The sequence below is a fragment of the Falco rusticolus genome, chromosome 3 (genome assembly GCF_015220075.1).
Source record: "Falco rusticolus isolate bFalRus1 chromosome 3, bFalRus1.pri, whole genome shotgun sequence".
Taxonomy (NCBI): domain Eukaryota; kingdom Metazoa; phylum Chordata; class Aves; order Falconiformes; family Falconidae; genus Falco; species Falco rusticolus.
In genome coordinates, this window is record NC_051189.1 from 76,828 (window position 1) to 101,826 (window position 24,999).

General features: G+C 45.6%; 2 protein-coding genes across 4 annotated transcripts in view; one reads left to right on the forward strand and one right to left on the reverse strand.

Annotated features, from left to right (window-relative positions):
- Positions 1-24,999, forward strand: part of LOC119144781 (heat shock factor protein 5-like) — a 38,307-nt gene that overhangs the window by 12,568 nt on the left and 740 nt on the right. Inside the window, exons 1-3 of one of the 3 annotated variants that reach the window (XR_005103210.1) lie at positions 2,626-2,681; positions 7,641-8,159; positions 18,413-22,242. Coding sequence is in view for 2 of the 3 variants with exons in the window: in XM_037380554.1 (XP_037236451.1) it covers positions 2,667-2,681; positions 7,641-8,159 (534 nt within the window). In the remaining variant the exon portion in view is untranslated. Of the gene's footprint in view, positions 1-2,625; positions 2,682-7,640; positions 8,160-18,412; positions 22,243-24,999 lie in introns of those variants that run through there. The other 2 variants (XM_037380554.1, XM_037380556.1) reach the window with 2 other exon arrangements.
- LRRC6 (leucine rich repeat containing 6) overlaps positions 22,448-24,999 on the reverse strand; it is a 31,312-nt gene continuing 28,760 nt past the window's right edge. Inside the window, 1 exon segment of the mRNA XM_037380553.1 lies at positions 22,448-24,998. Coding sequence (XP_037236450.1) covers positions 24,950-24,998 — 49 coding nt within the window. The 3' untranslated portion in view covers positions 22,448-24,949.

Consider the following 24,999-nt stretch of genomic DNA (forward strand, 5'->3'; position numbering starts at 1 on the left):
AAGACTAGAAAGTACAAAAGTCTTGGCTCCTTTCTTTTTTCTAAATTATTTCTGCCACAATTGTCAGTCTCACTTAATCACTCGATTACAAAATAAACCAGTCTCACTTAAGTGTTTTTATTCTTCAGAAGAGGAGTTGCAGCAAAATACTGTTCTTTTCCTTGCCCTTACCTTGAATTGGAAAAATCACATGATAGGGTATTTTCTGGGGAGTGGTCATGTATTTGTTGTGGGTTTGTGGTGTTTTTTTTTAATTTCCCTAAAACTTCTGAAATTCAGAACAGTGACTCTTTCCTTGAACAAACTAAAACTCAGTTATTATTCCTTCCTTCTGCCTGCTCCTCCTTTGGCAGCCGCACCTTCACAAAGACAGCTATCTATCCCTGTTTAGAAATCCTACACAGTGAAATCATTACATCTTTTGTGCATGTCTTCTGAGACCTCTGCTGAGAACATTTCAGACAATAATCAACAGTTTCCATAACATCATTTTTGTCAAGGAAGGGTTCTGAGGAGCTGGGCATTTCTTGTAGACACACTTAAATGTTTAAGAGACAGGCAACTTCTGCCACGTGCCCCTTGCCTTGTGCTCCTTATGCAGAGATTACTGTGGTGGCCAGAGTGTGGAGCCTGCCTTACCAGCTGCTAACTATCAAGTCTTCTCCCAGGAGCAGGTGTCCTGAGAGTCATAGAATGGTTTGGGTTGGAAGGGACCTTAAAGATCAGCAAGGTCCCACCCCCCTGCCGTGGGCAGGGACACCTTCTATTAGACCAGGTAGCTCCAAGCCTCATCCAGAATACTTGCTTAATTAAGGTGGGAGGTGGGAGGTGGTCCCCGCTTTGCGTTTCTATTGGTTACAGAGCATAGGCTGAAACTCATCATGATGAATTGTAGTTGTCTCTGTCTCAGCTAAGGCCCCAGCCCTCTCCCGTAGTCAAGGGAAGGAAAGGGGCGTCTCGGGTGCGATTTCACGTAGCTCGGTTTAGAGTTTGTCTTGGGGTAAGATTACTGGTGTCCTGGAAGTGCCTGTTTTGAAGTACTGCCTGTAGGGGAGCTGAGGGAGACCAGCGTAGATTTAGACATGAATATGGAGATCTCTCTCACTGGATGACGCTCGTTGCTTTAAGTTTAAAGGATAACTTGGCTATGTTGCTCAGGTAGAATCTTCTGGGGTGGGAGGTGGGTGTGAGAACGCAGTGAAAACATACCAAATTTTGCAAGGTGTAATCAAAACTAAAATACAGAAACTTAGGGAATCTGAGGCGTTTGAAAACTCCAGTGAATTAATTAGCGTTTCTGAGAGTGTAAGTGACATTTCACTGGAGTATGATAAATCTTTTAATTTTCACTGTCACTCTAGGACTGTCTCAGCGGTTTTACTTCTGTGCCTGTGTATCTCTTAATCTCTCCGCTATCCTTTCTTCTATATATTATAACATACAGAATGCTGAAAGCGTGTTTCTTCAAATGTCCACATGAAAAAGTCTGGTTTCCTTCATCATGAGAGCACAGCAGCAAGATTAGTTTGTTTGGAAAGTGATAGTTAACCTTAAGATACGTATTTAGTAAGTGAGAGAACTAAAGAATGTATGTTCAATCTTATTCTTGACTCTATTCATTTCACTTTTGAAGTCCCATTAAATGAAATCAAAGTAGAACTTTGTCAAAAGATTTCTTTTTGTGTGTATTCAAACTTGTTTGTTAACTTCCGTGACAAAAAGATTTCCCTGGTTTTTCATTATGATTCTTATTGAAAAGTCAGTAACATAAAATATGCTCATCTAAGTCTTTTTTTCCCCACTAGCCTTAGACCATAATTAGTTTAAGGATTTAGTTCTGTTTACTTTCAACTATCTGCAAAACCTTTGACAGTAGTAGAATCGCGTCAAAGAAATGCGTTGAAGCTTTATTATCTGAGAGTGTCTAATAATGAAAAATCAGTCATGGAGACCATGTGAGAAATATTAGTTATTGGTGCCACCTGACAGTGCAAGTCCAGTCGCGCCTTTTGAATGCATCTGTGCCTGTAGGGTTCATTTACCTATGAAGACCTTTCTGGTGAGTGGTAGTTTAGGAGTAGTCATGATATTCTTCGGAATGATACACTCTTGGTTAAGATAATTCATTTTCTTTGTAAGTCTTAAAATTCACATGGTCACAAGTGTGTATGAACACCTAGGCTCAGCTATGTGAATACGCTTTCTGTGGTGTATTGTGACAAGAAACTCAAGCAGCCAAATCAGAGAGGTGATACTAAGACACAAAAGACTCTGATTATGAAGTTTCTGCATGTATGTGTGTGTGTTACCAATTTTACAATATATATTTTTAATATATCTATACATATCTTAAATATTTTTAAGGTTAAGAAATTGGTCTTAAAATGACTTGGGAGGTAACAATAAATTTCTGGAATGTCGTTTACTGTGTGATTATTGAAATGTTTAATCAAAGTAAGCAATAGAACTCTGCACACCAGACACAAGTTCCGGCAGTCTGATAGCTGTGTTTGAATTCTTGCAGCCACACCGCAGAGCTGTTCAGCAGCAGCCCACACAGATCCTCTGGCTGGCTGTGCTGGTCCTACTGCTTCAGCGTGCACCCACGACAGCTTTCTCCAGGTGAGCGTAGCCTACTGAAAGGAGGTGAAAGCGAAGGAGACTGTATGAATGAACTGCAGGTTTATACACTTGTGAAATTAAGGATATAAATTTGAAAATTGATCTGCTTGATAAAGTGAAAGTGATGTGGTTTACAAATACCTATTTCAAAGAACCACTGAATGTTAAACGGGTAGTTTTGTAATTCAGGTTAGGTTTCAGGGTAGCAGCATAGTGGGTGTCCTCATCAGTGGAGTGTTTTTGCTTGACTTCACCAGAATCACTTTTAGTTAATGAGCCTGCATTTGTATTGGAAGAATGCTCTTGCCTGGACAAAAAGAGATTCTTTAATATTATGAAAATACTGAGAAGCAGCTCCACTTCTTTGTCCCGGACAGCTTCCTGCAGTCCTGAGTTTCATTTGATGAACGAGAAAAACTAAGGTGACTTTGTGGAATGGGCCCCACCTCGGAGATCTCTTATTAAAGATAACTCCAGTACTTCCTGTAAATGCTTTATGTAATTTTAGTGGAAACTGCGCCTTATTTGGAGGGCCTGGCTTATCAGATATCAGAAGATCTGAAGTAAGAATGCAAGAGCTTCCTTTTCTATTACAGCATAACGCATATACTTTTTTCCCCCTCACAGAGGACAAGCGAAGCAAGTTATGCTTATGTGTGTTGAAAAAGGGTTGACCTACCCAAGCTTGATCATCCAGTTTCCTGTCTTGCAAATATCAACCTTTGTCTTTTATTCATGACTTCTTTTAAAAAATAAGCTTATCCAAGATGGGCAGGTTATGGCCAGGATAACACGTTAGTGTAAGGCTATAAATAGCCAACAGCCAGTCATGCCGTCGATATTGTAGTATTTATTTTTCGCACAGTGCATCTTTGTCCTCTCACTTTCATTGTGAGCTGCTTTTTTCATCCAGGACATGAGGATCCGTCTGAGCGATGGGCAGTCACAATTAAATAGCTTATCTCGGAAGGCCGAGATCCATGGGATAGTAAATCATTCCAAAGGAGTTGTCAAAGGTGGTGTTGTGGCTAGATTGAAGGATAATATACAGTGTCCAAAGGGTCTAGTAAAAATCAGTTGTTTGGAGAAGCAAGTCCATGGGCAGTGTGTGGAGTCAGAAGAGCTTTAGGCCACTTGCTAGTGGTTGCTTTGTTTCCTGGAAACCCCCAGCAAAAAGCTGCCGAGCATCTGGGCAGACTGCGGGAAGGCGATCCTCTGCGTGAGAAGGCCAAAGGCGAGCAGTGCCCTGTATCAGTTCCACCAGGTCAGTAACCGGCTGTCTCTGAGCAGGGTAACACAGCTATCGTACCGCGTGGATCAACGGGACTTCTAGAGATTTCTGAGTCTTAGCATAGCATAGGTCATTTCTCCTGGAACGTGGTGACAGGCTGTGCAGGTGGTACAGAAGACAGCAGTTTGCCTGCGGTTCTTGCTGAGCTGTGGGGAATAATCAGTTTGCCTTTTGTGTGTTCTGGGGCATATACTTCCCCAAACTTCTGCTGGGGGATGTGGCAAGCTGCAGTATTGAGCATCCTGCCCGGCTGGTGTATTGATCATCCATCAGTAACCACTTGCACAAATCCTCAAAAGCGGTAAAATTCATCAGCCCTGGCTGACTAAGCATTTTTATTGTTCTTCACAAAAAATAGAACTATTGCATGGTATATTTCCTATCGTTCCACTCAATACCTTCTACCAGTTGCAGGAATTCAGTGCGATGCTGTTGAAGCGTGGTTTGCGGGGCGTTTTAGGCTGTTTGGTCCCGCTGTGTGCTGCTAGATAGGAGTGGCAAAGCCTATACGAAACTGCTGGACCAGTCCCGAAGACAGCGAACCGTATCGGCGCACTAGCAGTCAGCAAGCTGGTTACCAGCCCCGTTTCTGTTGGATCCAGACGGTGCTTTGTGGTCTCAGAAGGAAAAGCTGGCACTCTCGGACAAGGAAGCTTAAACCTTGTGCTGTTCCTTACTGGGTCTTGCAGAGAGCATCACTTTTAAGTTTAGGAGAGATTAAGACAGGTGGAGTTTCTGGGTCTTGGAGGCCAGCTGCTGGGCTTGTACAGTACGCACCTGAGCTGCTGAAAGTGTTAGGTGACCCTGACTGGAACACGGGCAGACCAGGCCGGTAACTAACTGGTTGGTTGGCTGCAGTTTGCTCTCCAGGAAAAGCTACAGAGAATTACTGCGTGGAATGGCAAGGGGACATAGGTGGTTATACCCAGACATGGTGGCTGATGATGGTGTATCTCACCAGGTTTCTGAAATCGGGGTTTCAGAGGTTTGTATTACACTCTCATCACGGTTGGTTACAAAACAGGGAGCTCAGGTACAACTTCTTACCCATTTTTCATTTGGGTTCTCTTAAGTGGGGTTTGGATTAGTGTGATGAATCAGTATCCTTGGGTAGGAATGAGTCTTTTGAGAGACCTCCTGCTATCTTCTGCAACAGCAGTGCTGGCAGCTCACAACCATTAGCTCAATACTTCCCCGCTGCTTTATCATAGATGTGAACTGAGGCTACATATTGGATTTCAGCGATTTTTAAATTTTTTTTTCCTGCCCCCACCTCGTTTTGTTTTTTTTTAATAGCAGCCCTGCTGTTTGATTATTGCTATTACCAGTGGTTATTAAGCTGTCGGTATTTCCTTGTGGAACTGAAGCAAGAGGTAACGGGAAATGGAAGAAATAAACGTGCAAGAAAAAAGAAGAACTTTCTGACCTTAAAAGCAGTCCTAAGTAGTTTGCTTTTATTTGTAATAAGGAATGATAATCAGCCATGTTATTTCAAAAAGAAATCAAGTCTGAACTAATTCCGATTGCCCAAGCACTCAAGCCAGATTTGTGTAGTCCTAGCGGTCCCTGAAAAGGTGTGGTTGTGCTTTAATTCCTGCACACGCTATGCTAATCTTATAAGTGAAATGCCCATCTTCTCTTTCACCACTTCTGCTAAGTTAGACCATTTTTCCTCTTGAGCTTGCATGACCAGCAAGCTATTAGTCTTTCAGGCCCTGACTTCTCAATCTTTTATCGGTTTTCCTTGTTTCGTTGCTGCCTCCCCCCATCCTTCTCCAGGTGAACTAAAAGGATTTAAATTGTACCTTTGCGTGGCCCCTTTCTCCTGTTGGAAATACACACGAGATCCTGTAGTGCATCCAAGAGGACAATATGTGCTGTAACAGCTTCAAGCTGAGGTCCCCTAAGAAGAGGCAGAAAAAGCTTCAGTATGGGTGGGTTGGTTGGTTGGTTTTTGGCAGGGATGATCTTATTCCTGGACTGGTTTGGTAACCCAGATCTTACTTAGAATCCTGACTACTTATGACACTAAACAAGCAATGCAACAGAAATGAAACACCTTGTTAACATTTTAAAAAAATAGAACTGAAAAAAAAATCAAATGAGAGGAATAATGTTTGAACCTATCTCATAAAAACATAAAGGTGGCTTAGCCTTTAATGAAAAGATTTAGCTTAACTTAACCTAAATTTCTCAAATTCCAGGTTTTATTTCCCCCTCCGTTTCCCCCCACCCTCCACAGTTTGTGGCTATCTGCAAACTGGCACATCTACACGAATCCACACTAGGACTTGACTTCACACACCCAGGAGACAGGATCTCATCTCTTTGTGGTATCTCCATCAGGGAGAGACCAAGTCCTTCACTGGCATTTGATCTGATACGGCTTTCCTAGTAGGTGATCCTGTAGCTTCCTGTTCTCTAATTTACTCGTCTCTGGAAGTAGCTTTTCATTAACCATGACCTCAGCTAGAAGGTCTAAGGATAGTCAGGCACTAAGGACTACTCCTTCATACTGGATCTCTTCCAAAAGAAGGCTGTATTTTAAATAGACCTGAGTTTCTGTTCAACATCATTGTATGACTTGTATTTGTCAGAAGAAATGACCCTTCTAGTGTCCTTTGACTGAGTCACCTCCAGAAGAAGTAGCAGTACAGACACTGGCTGTTAAAATGTCATCTATCATTTCACTTGGGTAGGACTTGCTGCTTTGGAAAAACTCTTTCATTGTCTTCATTCTGTTTTAAAGGTTATTCGATATATAGGAATGCTACTAAAAAAATCATCACTGGATTGCTGATTGTGTCCTGTCGTCCTGTGATGTCATTACAGTGAAAAATTTTAGTAGTGTTCAGACCTGATCTGTGATGGCAAAGGCAGTCTCTGTAGGTTCTACAAGAAGTGTTTCTGACCTGAAATTCTGTCGGGTTTTTATGCAGATCGATGCAGACTTTGAGTTGTGCCTCTGTGGGACCCTGTCATGACAGGAGAGTCCAGATGTGAGGCTGTGACAGGCAGGGCAGTTTTGCAGTATTTGCTGTCATCGGTATTTGAACTCCCACTCATCCTGGGACTGGGGCGTCCCTGGGGGGCACCCCTTGTGTAGATGTGCCTATGGACAATCACTTGAGGAGGAAAATGGTATTATTGGTTAAGAAGCGGTGAGTTCCTCAAGTTGTGTTGTCCATATGCACATTTACAGCATGTGGACCTTTTTCTTTTGCTTAAAAATGTTGTGGTTTATACTGATTTATTTATACTACAACAACAGGAATGCTTGAGTTTTAGAAGGAACTGAAGGCAGGTGGATTTTCTCTCTCATTTTCTATTACGTATGTGGCACGTGAAGAGGGTGGTTCTAATGTACCCCCACAGGTCCTACTAAGACCAGAAGTCTCTGATTTGAATGCTTGGGTATATTTAACACCTGCGGTGCAAAGGGTGTGCAGACAATGCATCTGCAGGCATACACCAGCTCCTGGTAAGTAACCTTCTCTCCAGGATAGACCATGAATAGAAGAAAGGAAGCGTGCCAAGAGTAAGGTGGTTAATGAAAACCAAGACAAAGCAGTAGCTTTTTTCTTTTTTCTTCTGGTTAAACTTGCTATTTAACTGAGAATAACAGACAATCTTTCAAGCTTTTGGATAAATGGATAAACAGAATCAATACACATCCTGTCATGGTAATTTTTTGATACAAAAGTTCACTGTATTTTGTTTTTTCCAGAATCCTCCAATGCAGTCATCTTATGAAGCTGAACTGATGCCGTCTGACTGGCTATGTAATATATCTGAAGAAAACAAGAAGGCAGAAGTCAGTCTTGAAGCCATGTTTCAGGTTGCCGCTGAGGTGCATTCATCATGCAAAGCTGAAAAGGTGGGAGTGGCACCTGTAGAGAGCCAGAATTCAATCCTGGAGCTTAATGGAAATCAGGCACTGCCTGTTAATAGTTACACACCTTCTTCAACTGAGGAAAGCCAGCTGGAATGTCTCACTCCTGTAACTTCAGACACGTCATTTCTGGTGGCAGCAGATGGAGCACTGAATTTGTCTCCATTACAGCCTTCTGACATTCTTTGTGCTGCCGATACCACTCTGTCTATAGAAACTGCTGCTGCTGCTAAAATACTACAAGAACTTCTGACCACACAGGAAGCAGATGAAAAACGGAGCAAAGAACCAGATCACCGCCCAGCTGAGTTCTCCCTCATGTTTTTTCAGGAAGAATTGTTCAGTCCAGAGCAGGTAAGGGGTAAAGGGAGGTAAACCAACATCTTTCTTGAGCTAACTATATTTGATAGTAATGCTAGGGTCTGGACCGATAGCTTTTCAATATTCTTGCCTGCTTAAGAACTGAAGGCTTCTTTAATTAAGCTTTTAATGGACAGTGAAGGGTTTGCTTGGTAAAGCAAGATATAAAAAAGAAGACGGAATGAAAAAGTATCCCATGTTTCCCATGTTAATGAGCATGACATGTGTCAGCCTGTTGGCCAAGTTAGGGTGCTCATTTGCATGGGAAACATGCGTAGTGCAGGTGTATTCGTGGTGATGAAGTGGATGCTTTTTTAGGTTGTAACATACCATCTTTAATCTCCAACAAAGAAGAGTATTTTGAGAATTGCCACTGGAGGCAGATTTTTGCTTAAATTTAGATAAACGGTTAGATTGTTTCTGATAAATAGTTGTAAGTTCTGTTTTCTGTGGAAAGTATAGTTTATTGACATTTGACTGGTATAAAGCATCTTCATTGGTTTATACTTTGTGGTGTACAACAAGTTGTAATTGTACTTCAGTCTACCTGTACCTGGTCTTCCCTGTATGTAAAATTGTAAGTCTCATGAGGAGTGAGGGGCATTCTAGATGTTACTCTGTTAAGGCAGCAAATGCATGCTCTGCTTTTTTTGTGTGTTTTGTTTTGAAAACAAGGTAAGCTCAGGAGATTGACTGCATCTGTTTCTGCTGCATGAGACCTACCTTGCATGTAGGCACTCAATCTCATTTTTGTGTATGCATTGAAGCTACTGTTTTATTGTTCTGTCGGTAGCTTGACGCCTTCACTGAAGTTTCTAGATCGGAAATCATCAGCTGGTGCAAACCTCCCATTGTTGCTTTCAGCGTTATAAAGATTAGTCATCTTCCTCTTGGGTATCTTTCTAGAAAGGGATGTGTATTCTGATCAAGCCTCTGCATAGCTCAAGCCTAGACTAGACTGTTCTGCTCCGTACTGTGTAGGGAAGAGCACATCCCTGTGCTAGTGCATAGAGTTGGCAGCACTCCTTAATTGGTGCCCACTCATTATATTAAGTGTTGACCGCACTTTAAATGTTGTCAGTTTTGAGAATTTTTGAACTGCATTTTTAGAATGATAGGTTGTCCCTTGTTGAAGGCCTTTGGAGTCCGTGACCCGAACTTCCTTGTCAAGAACTGGGGGAATTAAGCACATGAACCACGTAGTTGTTTGGGAGGGAGGTTTTGTATATTTGTGAGAATCCTGATGTTGGTCCTGGACTGTAACTGGTTAAATAACTGGCCTCATTTTTTGAGCAATTGAAAAGCAATTCAGGGACTGTTCAGCGTTTTGTTTGACAGATTCCCTCTTTCTGTTAGAACTACTCTTTAACTAGTCTCCTCCTCCCAAACTCGGGAGAGGGAAGGTTAACTTAACACCCTGCTTGTCCAGAGCCTGGGGTCATGGCAGGTGCAGAACTCTCCAGAGGAGGCTTCTGTGCCTGTACTCCTCACATCAGGCTCCAGCACAGTTTTCTTCCTCATCCCTGAATCTGGAAGCACTCAGGCTTTCAGCGGCTGTTGGTACCATGTGTTTTAGAGCAAGCTTGTGACAGAATAGTGGGCGTGCACAGAAGACCGCTCTGTTCCTCTCTATACGAGCAGAGGGGGAGCAAATTCCTCCACTGTTCGTACAAGAGCATCAGAACAGCTCTGCTGGGTCAGATCAAAGGTTTGTCTTGCCCAGTGTCAAGTCTCAAAACAACAGCTGTAACCTGATGTGTAGGGAAGAGCAAGAACAAGGAGCGCAAACAGAGCAGGGCATTCCTGCTTACACATTCCAGCTACTTTCAGCCCGAGGACTTGCGATGATGCTGTGTACTTCATCTTGGGTTTCTGCTCTGTGGACTGAAGTCAGCCCTTGAAACTGTCGGTTTTAGCATACGGGACCTTTTGACCAAGCTGGTACTGTTTTGTTTTCTGTTTCGTTCACAGTATTTCCCAGCATTTAATTACTCTTGTGACCAGCACTGAGCCTTGAACTGTCTTCCTCATAGAAGTAACAGTTTAGTAGAAACCTGCTTTATTCTGCTTTCCCGATTTCCTAAAAGACAGCAAATTAAAGAGCAGCTCTTTACATGAAAAGAGTTAGTACATTCAACAGTTCAGATCCAGCGTTGTCCTCTCAGCCTCAGTGAATTTCTGTCCTAGACTTTTAGAGGCTTTGGCCTTCAATGGGCATCTCTTATTCCACTCCTACTCCTAAGAAATGTTTTATTTTCTTCTTAAAGTGGAAATAGAACATTTCTGTAATGCTTGATCAAGAGGAATTTGCCTCCGATTTCGTTCAGTCTCCTTGGCAGCATACCTATGTGAAGGCTGAAACGCTTGCTTTCTTTGGGGAAGGTGAATCCAGCAAACCCCGTTCATGCGAGTTGCTAATTTTAGTACCTCAGCTTCCCATCATGGTTCCAGCTGGGTATAGGTATAGTCCAGTCAGTGTCTCGTAAGTCGTGTAAGTAGTGAGATGCAGCAGTTTTGGCGTTTTTCAGTAACTGAAGTGAAAAGGCAAAACTTTCACGTCTGTCAGCTTTGGTAGCTTTGCTTGATTCTCCGCCAAACAATGTTTCGGACTCTGAAGCTGCAGAAGTATCAGACCTGAGTGGAGGGTCTGTCCACAGGTGCGGTGAATCCATGGTCAGAAACATGTTCGCTTAAAAGACCAAACAATAAAAAAAAGGGATAGCTTGGGAACCAGACTTGTGTGGGCTAGGCTGATGCTGTTAGGATGAAAATGGTATTATTACCTATTACATTAGATTACTGAAGAGTTGGTGTGTAAGATTCTATAAACACAGTGATAAAAAGAAATCTGAAAGGGGTGCTGTGCAGTATGACTGCTCTTCAGTTTCCACACACGCAGCTGTAAGGGTTAAAATTGGACACAGCATTGGAAGTACAGGTTCACCAGTGAGGGGGAATGAAATTTCCTCAGTTTGCTGGCCACGCTCGTCCCGGTGTAGCCCAAGGTGTCGTTAGCCTTACTGGGCACTGCAGCATCCCCAGGTCCTTTGCAGAACTGCTAGTTAGAGTGTCTAGACTTCTTTCACCACGTAGGCTAGTAACAGTTTCTTGATAATGGTTATCCCAATATGCATGTTATTTGTTTTTTCTTTATCAAACACTGCAATTTGGTTTCTACATCCCCTGCCTGGTATTGCTCTTCATTAGTCTCTTCTTTTTAAATAATGAAGTTTGCAGAATTGTTTCTAGAGCAGTTGTCCGGTGGAATATCCAGTTTAGAATGCTTACCTGAGAAATCTTCCCTTCTCTCACTACTTGATGAAGGCTGCTCACTAATTTTCCTAGAACTTACTATTATGTAAATGTCACCAGGAATAGAGAGGTCATCATCACTCGTGAGACTTGGATTCTAGCTGGTGAAGGTAGTGACCTACAGCCTGCCTTCCTTCTTTGTTTTTGTGCCTGGGAAGGAGTTGTGGTTCAGACATCAGACAAAAGGCACTGCTAGCCACGTGTTTTACACATGGCCTTGTTAATAGTACTGAAGCAATACATCCAGACAGCACATTTCAAAGAGGAAAAAAAGAGTCAAGTGGGTATCCAGCAAGTGCAGGAGGTGTGTTGGAGGGAACTAGTTCTCCCTGGAGTACTCCATTACTGTATTTGCACAGGCCTTTTTGAATGTTATTATACAACTTTGTCAAGGAATGTATGTGTGTTTCTATTGATATGTATACACATAGCCTGTTATATACTCAACACTGAGTAATGACAGACTCAAGGTGGCGAGCGTGATTTTTGGAAAGACTATCTTATTACCAAGTGTGACCTCTTGTCTTCTGTAAACTCACACATAATGGTTTTCAAAAGCTTTTTTTCCCCTTAATAGAAGGAAACATTGCAGGCTCTGAGCAGTCATTCATCTTTAGGTTATTGATGGATAAGATATTTGCAGAAGAGATGACTATTCTAGAACAGGTGATACTGTGAAAATTTTTCTGTCTAAAGGTAGATTCCAGGTGCTTAACTTTGGGCCTGTACTGCCTCAGTGAAATAGAAACAGAACTTGGTTGTTCGGGCCTTTTTTTTTTTTTTTTTTTTTTAAGCTACAGGTTTTTGCCACATGATCATGGAAATGTACCAGTTTGCCAAATGGTTGCCTGCAAAATACATGTAGAGCAGCAGCAGAGGGCTCTAAAAAGCAAGCAACACGTTATAACTTAATGTCTTAACGACTGGATGGGGTGGGGTGAGATTCCCAACCAGAAATGTGTGGTTCACGTGTGGTTCTGCATCACACAGCTCTGTCAAGTTGTTTGAGCTAGATCTGTCGTTATTATTACACGTGCTGGTAAGAATGAGTGCACCTGTATTTCTTCTAGCTTATTTCTTCTAGCTAGTTTAATAACTGAGGGAAAAGTTCAGACTGTGGGGACATGTACCCTAACTTTGTGTATTCTAGTTTTCTGATCTCATATTTTGCTTAATACGATATTTTGTAAGAGGTTGTTTCAATTTAGCAACCTTAATTCTGAGTTAAAAACACTTACTATGTCAACTGTCTAGGCAGTGTTCACCACCTGTTAGATGCCCTTTTGGAGTGGAGAAGAATAGCTTTTATTTTGTTTTATTGGTTTATATTAGTTTTATTATAAGATAACATTGAGTGATCTTTGGTTTTATTTCTTTTGTTGTTGTGTTGTGTTTTTTTAAGGAGGAATACTAGTGTTAAAAGTGAATCCAGGACATCGGAGACAGAAGAGAGACAATTCACTTCAGGAGCTGAGCCTGTGAACGAATCTGTAGAACAGATAGATTCATCTGTAAAATCTTTCTCCAGGAAAAGACGCGGTTCAGACACAGGCAACTCTCTCGGTAAGAGAGATTCTACGTTTTCTCAGAGATGTCAGCTGGTACTGGCGGGTGGGGTGTCAGATAGTGAGCCATGGAGGTGGAGTCAGTGATGAATAGTGAGCCATGGAGCGGAGCAGGTATGCCAGATAGTGAGCCATGTCAGCCACTACTGGAGGGTGGGGTGCCAGATACTGAGCCATGGCGGCGGGGTGCCAGATATTTAGCCATAGCGGGGGACGTGTGTGCCAGATAGTGAGCCATGTCAGCTGGTACCAGCTGGCGGGGTGCCAGGGAGTTGCCATGGTGGAGTGTGTGTGTGCCAGATAATGAGTCATATCAGCCGGTATCGGCAGGTGAGGTGGCAGATAGTGAGCCATATCGGCTGGGAGGAGTGCCAGATAGTGAGCCATTGAGGGGGTTGTGTGTCTTTGTGTGTATGCCAGATAGTGACACATGGAGGGGGGCAGATGTGCCAGATAGTGATCAAAAGCAACTGGTACCAGCAGATGGGGTGCCAAATAGTGAGCTGTAGGGGGGTTGGGGTGGGTGTGCCAGATAGTGAGCCATTGTTCAGCTGGTACTGGCGGATAGGGTGCCAAATAGTTAGCCATGCCGGTGGGTTGCAAGATAGTGAGCCATAGAGGCGGGAAGGGCTGATGCCAGGTAGTGAGCCAGGGTGGTGGGCAGGTGTCCCACATAGTGTTCCATTAAAGCCGGTACCGGAGGGTGAGGTGCCAGATAGTGAGCCAAAGCTGCAGGGTGTGTGTGCACGTGTGTGCCAGAGAGTGAGCCATGTTAACCGGTACCAGTGAGTGGGGTGCCAGATAGTGAGCCATGGTGGAGGGGTGTTGGGGGATGCAAGATAGGCAGGCATCGAGGAGGGTGTTTGTGCTATATAATGAGCCATGGCAGACAGTACTGGTGAGTGAGGTGCCAGATAGTGAGACATGGTGGGGGGGTCAGTGATGAATAGTGAGCCATGGAGTGGCGCGGGTGTGCCAGATAGTGAGCCATGGAAGCAACGGGGAGGGAGGGGGTGCCAGATAGTGTGTCATGGGTGTGTATTAGGGGTGTGTGTGTGCCAGATAGTGAGCCATGTCCGGGCTCATGGGTGCCAGATAGCCATGGTGGGAGAGGTGCCAGATAGTGAGCCATAGCAGGCAGTACCAGTGGTTGTGTTGCCAGACAGTGAGCCATACTGGCGGGCTGACAGATAGTGACCCATGACGGTGGCATGGTGCCAAATAGTGAGCCACAGAGATGCCAGATATTGAAGTATAGATGGGATGCAGGAACCAGATAGTTAGCCATGGACTTCGGGGGTGCTGAATAGTGATCCATAGTGGGGGGCAGGTGTGCAAGATGGTGAGTCATGGAGGGGGATGGGTGTGCCATATAGTGGGCCATGTCAGCTGCTACCGATGGGTGGGGTGCCAGATAGTGAGCCGTGTGTGTGTGTGTGTGTGCGCCAGATAGTGATCCATGGCTGGGGGCTGGTGTGCCAGACAGTAAGCCATGTTGTGGGGTGGGTGTGCCAGATAGTGAACCATAGAAGCTGGTACTGGCAGGTGGGGTGCCAGATAGTGAGCCATACTGGCGAGGGAGATGGTGGTGGTGCCAGATATTGTACCATGGGTGTATGTGCGGGTGGGGGTGTATGTAACAGGTGGTGAACTATGGCCATTGGCAGGGGTGCCAAATAGTGAGCCATTGTGTGGTGCAGGTGTGGCAGATACTGAGCCAGCGTGGGTTTGGGGTGTGTGTTTGTGCCAGGTAGTGAGGAATGGCAGGGGGTGAGTGTGCCAGGTAGTGAATTGTAGAGAAATGAAGGCTGTGGGTTGATTAACGCTGATAATCTGCAGCCGTGGCCTTGCCTGGAAGGCAGCAGGTTGATTGACATGGATGATGAGCAGCTGTAGCTCGTTCGCTAAGTATTTAAATAGCCCTGAGGCGTGTGGGGGGGGAGGGGAGGGGACTGGTGTGGTGGAGTGGCCTAGCCACAAGGTTGCCTGCCGTTGCTACACATGTGGGCAAGAAGGTCACCTAAAGAAGGACTGTCCAAAGAGATTGAGGCCAGGAAGGGCTGATGGCTCTGGTTTGGTATGCGGTCGATGTAACAAACCGGGGCATTTTGCAAAATACTCTAGATCTAAATTTAGCAGTCAAGGACAGTTACCTGCAGGTGGCAACAGAAAGCAGGGAAATGGGGGAGGAACACGGGGAGGGACCGCATGATGATGCAAATGAATCCTCCACAGCAATTCCAGGCTTATGCAGCCAACTCACAGCCCAGACTTCAGGGAGCGTCGGATTGGATGTTACCACAGCAACCACCATCAAAACAGAGGATGATATTAGGTCCCACCGAATGCTGTGGGATCCATCGGCAATAAATTGAGTGTGCTGTTGCTTGGACATTCTAGTGTAACTTTGCAAGGGTTGTTTGTCTTACCAGGAGTCATTGATGCTGATTATATGGGTCAGATTCAAGCGATGGTGTGGACCTCCTCCCCCCACGTCAGTTCCTGAAGGGAGTTGGATTGCACAATCAATTCCTTTCCGGGTGCAAGTTAATTATGCCCATGACAAAGTCCGGGGCAAAGAAGGGTTCGGTTTGACAGGAACACCACAAATTTTCTGGACTCAGAGTGTACAAAATGCTCGCCAATTCTAACCTGTAAAATCACCTTTGCCAAAGGGACCCCTCTGGCAATACGGGTGACTGGAATGATTGACATGGGAGCAGATGTAACTGGTACATCTGCACACATCTGGCCTTGCACTTGGCCCGTCTGCTCAGCAGGTTCCATATTGGTGGGAGTGGGTGGTGTGACAGTGTCCAAAGTCAATGTATGGTGCAAGCTCAAAATCCTGAGGGCCAGACAGCAACGATCTGTCCCTACGTGCTTGATGTCCCTCTGAATTTGTGGGGACAGGACATTTTGGGACAATGGGGGTTATTATTGGTACCCAGAAGGATTTTTAATAGGGGCCACTGATGGAGGGTGTACAAAGAGCTACCCTGCCTTTGACTTGGCAGATACCCCTCTTTGGGTGGAACAGTGGGCCCTTCCTGAGGAAAAATGTGTAGCCCTCCAACTAATTAGTAGAAGAACAATTAGCACAAGGACACCTAGAACCTTCCCATAGTCCTTGGAATACCCCTGTGTTTGTGATAAAAAAGAAATCTGGCAAATGGCATGTGTTAAAAGATTTAAGGAAAGTAAAAGGTGTAATGGAGGGAATGGGAGCCCTGCAATCAGATGTGCCTTCCCCGATGATGATCCCACGAAACTGGGACATTTTGGTAATTGATTTAAAAGATTGTTTTTTCAATATTCCTTTACATGAAGCTGATAAATGTAAATTTGCTTTTTCAACACCTAGCAGAAACAATATGACTCCTTGTAAGCAATACCAATGGATGGTGTTCTGCAGGGTATGGAAAGCAGTCCTACTGTATGTCAATGGTATGTAGCAAAGGCATTGTCACCTGTATGGGAACAATTTCCACAAGTGCATCGCTATCATTATATGGGTGATATTCTTGTACCAGCTGCAAATAAGGCTGAACTTCAACAAGTGTATCCAGTTTTGCAGCAGTCGTTGGTCACCTTTAGGCTATGTGTAGCATCAGAAAAGATTCAGCAACAAGCCCTGTGGAAATACTTGGGAGTTAAAGTGCTGGATCAAACACTTGAGCCACAGTATCCAGCTCCGAGTAAATGTCAGAACCCTAAAGGATTTGCAAAAATTATTAGGGGCCACAAACTGGGTAAGGCCATACTTGGGCCTTACAACAGAACAATTGAAACCACCCTTTGGTCTGTTGAAGGGTGACACTGATTTAATGTCTCCCCAATCACTAACTAAGGAAGCCAGCTTAGCCCTAGAGAGGGTGGCCAATGGTCTGCAACAAAAAAAAGAGTACACAGTGTAAACTTAGAAACTCTGATAAGTTTATATGTTGTCATTGTTAACTGTCTTCCCATGGGATTGTTGGGTCAATGGAATGAGGGCTGGCAGGATCCACCACATGTCTTAGAGTGGTTATTTTTATCTGTACAACCATGGAAGACAGTGAGCACTCAGACTGAACTAGTACCAAAAATCATCACCAAAGGACGTACACAGTGCGTTTCAGCTCACGGGCCAAGATCCCAATCACCTGATAATTCCCATTGAATGTGCTGGTGTTTGGCAAACAGTTTACTGTTTCAGTTAGCTCTGGAAGGATTTAAGGGACAAATATCCTATCATCTTCCCAGTCATAAGTTGTTACAAACTTAGTTGGACATACAAATACTTCAAAAGCCACCGGTAGCAGATAGCCCAGTGCAAGGCCCTACGGTCTTTACAGATGATTTGGGGAAATTGGGAAAGGCAGTGGTCACTTGGTATGATGGGAAGCAATGGCAAGAATTGATACACTTGACACAGGGGTCACCTCAGTTGGTTGAACTTAGTGCTGTCCTTGTTGCCTTTAAAACACTTGCTCAGTGTGCTGTAAACATTGTTACAGACTCTGCTTATGTTGCGGATGTTGCGTGACACATTGACCGTGTGCTGCTTAAGGAGGTAAATTCAGAATGACTTTTTAAATTAAAAAAATTATGGGTAACAGTAAACCAGTGTACTCATAGATATTACATTCAGTACGTCTGCAGTCACACTGGATTGCCAGGATTCATCTGTGAAGGGAATGCCCGTGCTGATGCTCTTGCAGCTCCCGCTTGGACTCCTCCAGTGCCTGATCTGATATGACAGGTCCTCACGTCTCATCAATTTTTTTATCAGGGGGCTTGGGCACTGGTCTGTCAATTTTAAAATATCTTTTATGGATGCAAAATCCATCATCACCACTTGTCCAGAGTGTCAGTGATTGAGTCCCAGACTGACGTTTCCACAAAGGGTCAATCCACATGGATATCAGTCCTTGGATCTGTGGCAATCTGACGTCACACACGTGCCTTCTTTTGGTCATTCACAGTATGTTCATGTCTCTGTTGATACCATCTCAAAAGTTGTGCGAACATTGGCCCATACTGGGGAGAAGTCTCTGGATGGCTTTTCACATCTTTGACAGGCTTGGGCTGCTTTGGGGTTTCTGAAGCATCTCAAGACAGACAATGGACCAGCATATTCATCTGCACGCATGGCCAAGTTCCTTGCCTCTTGGGGGGTGGAACATGTTACTGGCATCTCACATTCCCCAACTCATCAAGCCATTGTGGAATATGTTCATCATACTTCAAAGCTACTTCTTGAAAAACAAAAAGGGAGAATGGGTTCTGAGACTATGCATGCTCTTCTGTGGAAAGCTGCGTATTTAATTGACTGTGCTGACCAGAAAAGACTGTCCTGTGATTATCTCACATTTCTTGTCTTTGCAGGGAGGAGATCTTCTTATCTGAGCAAAGGTCTTAATGAGAGACCTACTGTCATGATCCACTCAGTGGACTGGTGATGGTTCATTTACTATGATCTCAAAGCACAAAAAATCAAGGCGACCATGCCAAGAGGTCATGGTTTGATCAAACAGCACAACTTTATTGTTTTTCCATAAAGCTGCATGTGATAGAGTAACAGGAAGGGAAGGAAAGGTAAAGTAAAAAGAAAAGGAAAGAGGATTATAGCTACCACCACAGGTCCAAGGTGTGCCTATGGTCCCAGATCTAGGCAGCATCCCGCCAGTCCTGATCGTTGGGATCCTTGGTGGGGAAGATCTCCAAAGTTCAGTTGCTAAGGAGTCATCCTTTATGCCAAGCAACACACCTTGCTGCTCCTCCGGCCCATGGACTGTTGCCAGTCTCCACCTTCTCAAGCAAGGTTACCAGCATGTCTAAAGAGGGGTGCCTGAGGTGTGGTTTGCCTTAGAGGCAGGTGGCTTCAGACCAGGAGGTGTGGTTTTGTATTATAATGAAGGAAATTCACCTGGAGTTCAAGTTTTCTGGTTCATTTCTGTGACAACAGTTGTGATCCATCTTCTGGACAGCTGTTATGCGGCCTTACTGTATCAGGGACCAGCAGAGCACTCCTCGTACCGTGCAGTTCTCCTTCCCAGGGTCTCTGGGTCTCGGTGTCCATAAGGACCGCACTCCATCTCCAGGTCTCTGTTAGCAATGTTGAGACAATATCATTCTCTTTGGACCTACTCTTACAGACCCCCGGGACCATTGCAGCTCAGGACTGGGACCCCTGGGACCGGGACCCCTGCGGCTCAGGACTGGAATTAGGAGCGGGACCACCAGGACCAGAAATTTGACCCCGGGACAGGGATCCCCAGGAGCTGGACCCCCTGGGCCTGGGATGAGCCCAGGACTGGGACCCCCATGGCTCGGCACTGGGACTTTGACCCCAGGGACTGGGACCCCCGGGTCTTGGGACGAGACTGTGACTGAGACCCCCAGACTGGGACTCCCACAGCTTGGGACTGGGAGCAGGACCCCCAGGATGGGGAACCCCACAGCTACGGACCAGGAATGGGACCCCTGGGACTGGGACCCCTGCGGCTCGGGACCAGGAGAGGGACCCCTGCAATGGGGACCCCTGGGACCCCCTGGGACGGGACCAGGAGTGGGACCCCATGGCCTGGGATGAGACCGGGACCAGGACCCCTGGCACAGGGACCCCTGCAGCTCAGGACGAGACCATGACTGGGACCCCTGGGACCAGGACACCTGGGTCTTGGAATGAGACTGCGACTGGGATGACCAGGATCTCTGGGACCCCTGTGGCTCGGGACTGCGGCCAAGATGCCTGGGACCAGCACCCCCACGGCTCGGGATGAGACCACGACTGGGACCCCCATGGCTCGGGATGAAATCGGGACCGGGATCCCCAAGGCTCAGGACTGGGAGTGGGACCCTGACTGCACAGGACCGGGACCTCTGGGGCTCAGGATGAGACTGGGACCGTCGTGGCTCAGGACTGGGACTCCTGGGACCAGGACCCCCGCAGTTTGGGACCGGTATTGGGACGAGGACTGGGACACCTGTGGCTCGGGACCGGGACGGGGACCCGCGGGACCCAGAATGGGATGGGGACTGCTACCAGCAAGGCTCTTCCCCGCGACTGGACCGGGAAAGGGACCGAGACCCCCGCGGCTCAGCCCATGGATGGGGACAGGGACTGGGACTGGGACCAGAATCGGGATCCCCGTGGCTCGGGAGTGGGACAGTGACCGGGACCCCCGCAGGTCTGCCCCAGGACTGGGACCAGGACTCTTGCGACTTGGTCTTGGGACTGGGTCCGGGACCAAGACCCCCTTGGCTCTGCCCTGGCACCAGGACAGGGACCCCCACGGTTCTGCTTGAGGATCGGGACCGGTACCGGGACAGGGACCCCTGCGGCTCAGGACCGGGACTGTGACCAGGATCAAGACCCCTGCGGCTCAGGACCGGGACAGTGACTGGGACCCCTGCAGCTCTGCCCCGGGACCGGGACTCCCGCAGCTTGGGCTCAGGACTGGGTCCAGGACTTGGACCTGGACTGGGACCCCCGCAGCTTGCTCCAGGACCGGGACGGGGACCCCCTCGGCTCTGCCCCAGCACCAAGACTGAAACTGGGACCGGGACCCCCATGGTTCTGCTCAGGGTTTGGGACCGGTACTGGTACTGGGACGGGGACCCCTGTGGCTCGGGACTGTGACTGGGACCGGGACCCCTATGATCGAGACCTTTGTGTATTGGAACCAGGACCCTTGCGGCTCATTACTGGGATTGGGACCGGGACCCCTGTGGCTCGGGATGCAGACTGGGACCGAGACAGAGACCCCCGTGGCTTGGGACTGGGACAGGACCAGGACCGTGACCCCTGCAGCTTGGGACCAGGACGGGGATCGGAACTGGGACCCGGACCGGGACCCCCATGATCAAGGCCCCCACGGCCCGGGACCAGGATCCCCATGGCTTGGGACCAGGATCAGGAGCAGAAGCGGGACCAGCATCCCGGCAGCTTGGGACAGGGGATCCCTGTGGCTCGAGACCAGGACCAGGATCCCCATGATTGAGACCCCAGCGGATAGGGACCAGGACCAGGATTCCCGTAGTTTGGGACCAGGACACCCGCAGCTTGGGACTGGGATCGGGATGGGGACCGGGATGAAGATCAGGACTGGGACCACTGGGGCTGGGATTGGCTCTGGGTCCTCCGCGGGTTGGGACCTGGATGGGGACCGGGACCAGGACTCCCGTGGGTCGGGACCAGGACCCCCACAGATCGGGATCGGGACTAGAACACCCGTGGCTCTGGCCCTCCTCCCCTCTCCCTCCCCTTTCCTCTCTCCTCTCCTCCTTTCTGCTCTTTTTCTCATCCTGTCCCCTTACCCTTCCCCCACCACTCCACTCCTCTCCTCGCCTCTGAACAATTCTGCCTTCCCCTCCCCTCCTCTCCACTCTCCCCTGGAGAGGAGAGGGGAGGGTTGGGGAGGGGAGAGAAGGAGAGGAAATGAGTTCTCCAAGGAAAGGAAATGAATGCTTGTTCATCACTGTGAAAATGTAAAGTATAAAGGCAGTTTTGTTGATGAGTCTTATGATGACATGCTTACGAGAAAAAAGTTGGAATTAAATCCAATACAGTGATTAAAAACATCAAAGTTTTCTTGGCCCCAAGTTTAATATAACTTACAGGAAATATTATATATTTGATGTCTCTCCCAGCTAGTGCAATCTGGCTGACACTGAATAACTTGTTCAAAGGCATTTATGGGTGAACATCCCAGCAGCATATGATTGTCTTTTGTTTCCCCCTTCAGGATCCAGATTAAAACAACAAAACAAACACACCCCCACCCTTCAAAAAAACCCATCAAAGTACCAACTGAAAAAAAAAAAGCACCACAGATTACATACTACGACTAAGAAATTCTTCCAGTAGAATGTAAGTCAGATTTCTAACCTAATGCGTTACATTGTATTTTGTATAACACCTGCTGTTTTAGTCAACCACTGCAATCTTACTTAGATACAAGGATAAAGACATTTAACAGCAGTCAGATTTGCAGTGCTTGAACTACTTAAATAGAAATCAACTCCTTATGTTCCTTATTTCATTATAAAAGATGTGTATAGACCAGAACTCGCTGATCTGTTTTTAATTCTGCTTTGTCAAGAACCACAGAGGGTTCTAAGGAAAGCTATGCTCTTAATCCACAAGTTGCCAACTCTTTTGCTGTTTGGCGGAATCTATTTGGAAGAAAGATAATATCAGTTATCTCATGAAGGTAGGTCTATATTTCTCCTGGAAAAAATTTAAGAATTTTTCAAACTGATTTCTTTTAATATATCTGAACCTTTAGCTGTAATTCTGTGGGAAAGAACCATTCCTTTTGCAAAGTAGAATCATAGAATAGAATCATAGAATAGTTTGGGTTGGAAGGGACCTTTAAAGGTCATCTAGTCCCAACCCACCTGCAAAGAGCAGGGACATCTTCACTAGATCAGGTTGCTCAGAGCTCTGTCCAGCCTGACCTTGAATGTTTCCAGGGATGGGGCATCTACCACCTCTCTGGGCAACTTGTTCCCATGTTTCACCACCTGCGTCATAAAGAATTTCTTCTTTATATCCAGTCTCAATCTACCCTTTGTCAGGTTAAAACCATTACCCCTTGTCCTATCGTTACAGGCCCTATTAAAAAGGTCTGTTTCCTTCTTCCTTATAAGCTCTCTTTTAGTATGAAAGGTCACAATAAGATCTCCTTGGAGCCTTCTCTTTCCAGGCTGAGCAACCCCAGCTCTCTCAGCCTTTCCTCATAGGGAAGGTATTGTATCCCTCCGATGATTTTTGTCCTCTGGGCCTGCTCCAACAGCTTCATGTCTTTCCTGTACTGAGGACTCCAGAGCTGGATGCAGTACTCTAGGTGGGCTATCACCAGAGGGGAGTAGAGGGTGAGAATCACCACGCTCAGCTTTTGATGCAGCCCAGGATCTGGTTGTCTTTCTGGGCTGCAGTCACACACTACCAGGTCATGCCGAGATTTTCATCCACCTGTACCCCCATGTCCTTCTCTGCAGGGTTGCTCTCAATCCTTTCATCTCCCAATGCCTGTATTGATACCAGGGGTTGCCCTGAGCCATGTGCAGGACCATGCACTTGGCCTTGTTGAACTTCATGAGGTTTGCACAGGCCCGCCTCTCAAGCTTGTCCAGGTCCCTCTGGACGGCATCCCTTCTCTCCAGCATGTCATCTGCACCACTCAGCTTGGTGTGTCATTGCCAAACTAGCTGAGGGTGCACTTGATCCCACTATGTCAATGATGAAGATATTAAACAGTACTGGGACCAGTACAGAGGGCAGCACTTGTCACTGACCTCTATCCGCACACTGAGCCATTAACTACTACCCCTGGATGTGACCATCTAGCCAATTCCTTACCCACCAAAGAGTTCACCCATCAAAGCCATCTCTCTCTAATTTAGAGAGAAGAATGTTGCGGGGCACAGTGGCAAAGGCCTTACAGAAGTCCAGATAGACAACAACCTTAGCATTTCCCTTGTCCACTGATGTACTCACTCCATCATAGAAGGCCACTAGGTTGGTCAGCCAGCTAGGCTTGCCCTTGGTGAAGCCATGCCAGCTGTCTCAAATCACCTCCCTGTGCTCCATGTGCCTTAGCACAGCTTCTAGGAGAATCTGTTCCATGATCTTCCCAGGCACAGCAGTAAGTCTGACAGGTTTGTAGTACCCAGGGTCCTCCTTTCTAAAACCTTTTAAGAATGAGTGCAATGTTTCCCTTTTTCCAGTCATGGGGATTTCACCTGACTGCTATGACTTTTCAAATATCATGGAGATTAAGCATCCAATGTTTGCTTTGAACCTTTTAAAAATATTTGAAATACTCAGTAATCAAGACGGTGCACTGGTACAATTACTGTTGTCTAAGCAAAGGGTGCAGTGCTTGTGGCTCATTAGGAATCCAACAAGTTCTTAGAGTTGCCCTATCATGTCCTCCTCATCATGCAGGTTGTTCAAGAAAAGAAGTCATGACTGACATTTATAAAAATTAAGATTATTAAAATTAGTATTTTTAAAATAAGAAATAAAGCACAGAATTAATGACAACTGACTCCTGCAGAGCCATTTTGCCAGTGTTCTAAATATTGAGACCAAGAATGCACACAATCCATAATGCTATATTTTCACTAACATTACATCAACATTCACCACAATGAAATCAAACACAGAAACAAATGCAGCACTTGAAATATAAACAGAGAAAAATAAACAAACTTTATTGTTACTACATTGGTATAAATACCATTGACTATTGCAAGAGGAAAAGGAAAGATTAAAAGATACATCACAGTATTTGTATTTAGGCCAAGTGTCCATCAGCCCTAGTGTCTATCTACCACAATAGCTAGTAACACTAAGACTAAAAACAAAAAATAACGCATCACTAATATTTGTTTGCTTCTGGCAATCATTAACTACAAGATTTCAAGAACTGGAGTTTACATCACTTTTAATAGACTGGATATATGTTATAAAACCTCACAGAATTTCCTTTTGAACCTATTTATTAGTGCAGCAGCTCAACCTATATACAAGCAAGAAAACACATTCATGAGAGATTTTCAAAATCATTGCTTTCTAAATGGTTTTCAGACTTGGGTTACATAGGAAGGAGCTCTACAGAGGCAATTCTCAGTAGGTGATTTAGTTTTAGTATATACCAGTTTAATAATATGAATGAGCTGACGGAACAAAACTGATGGGCAGAAGTAAGTGCTTTTTTGGCTTTGCTGTTGGAGCAGACCACTTGATAAACGGCACCAGACAGGCTATTAGTCTAAAGATTTTAGACATAGTTTTTCTCTACACAAAGCAATAATTTCATGCTTTCAACAATAACATAATAAGAAGCATATATTCTGGGAGATGAATAACACACAGACAAAAAGTAAAACTAATGCAGAAGAAAAAAGGAATTACCTTCTTGTATTTTTTTCCAGTGTATTGTAGTTAGAATGTTTAAGTT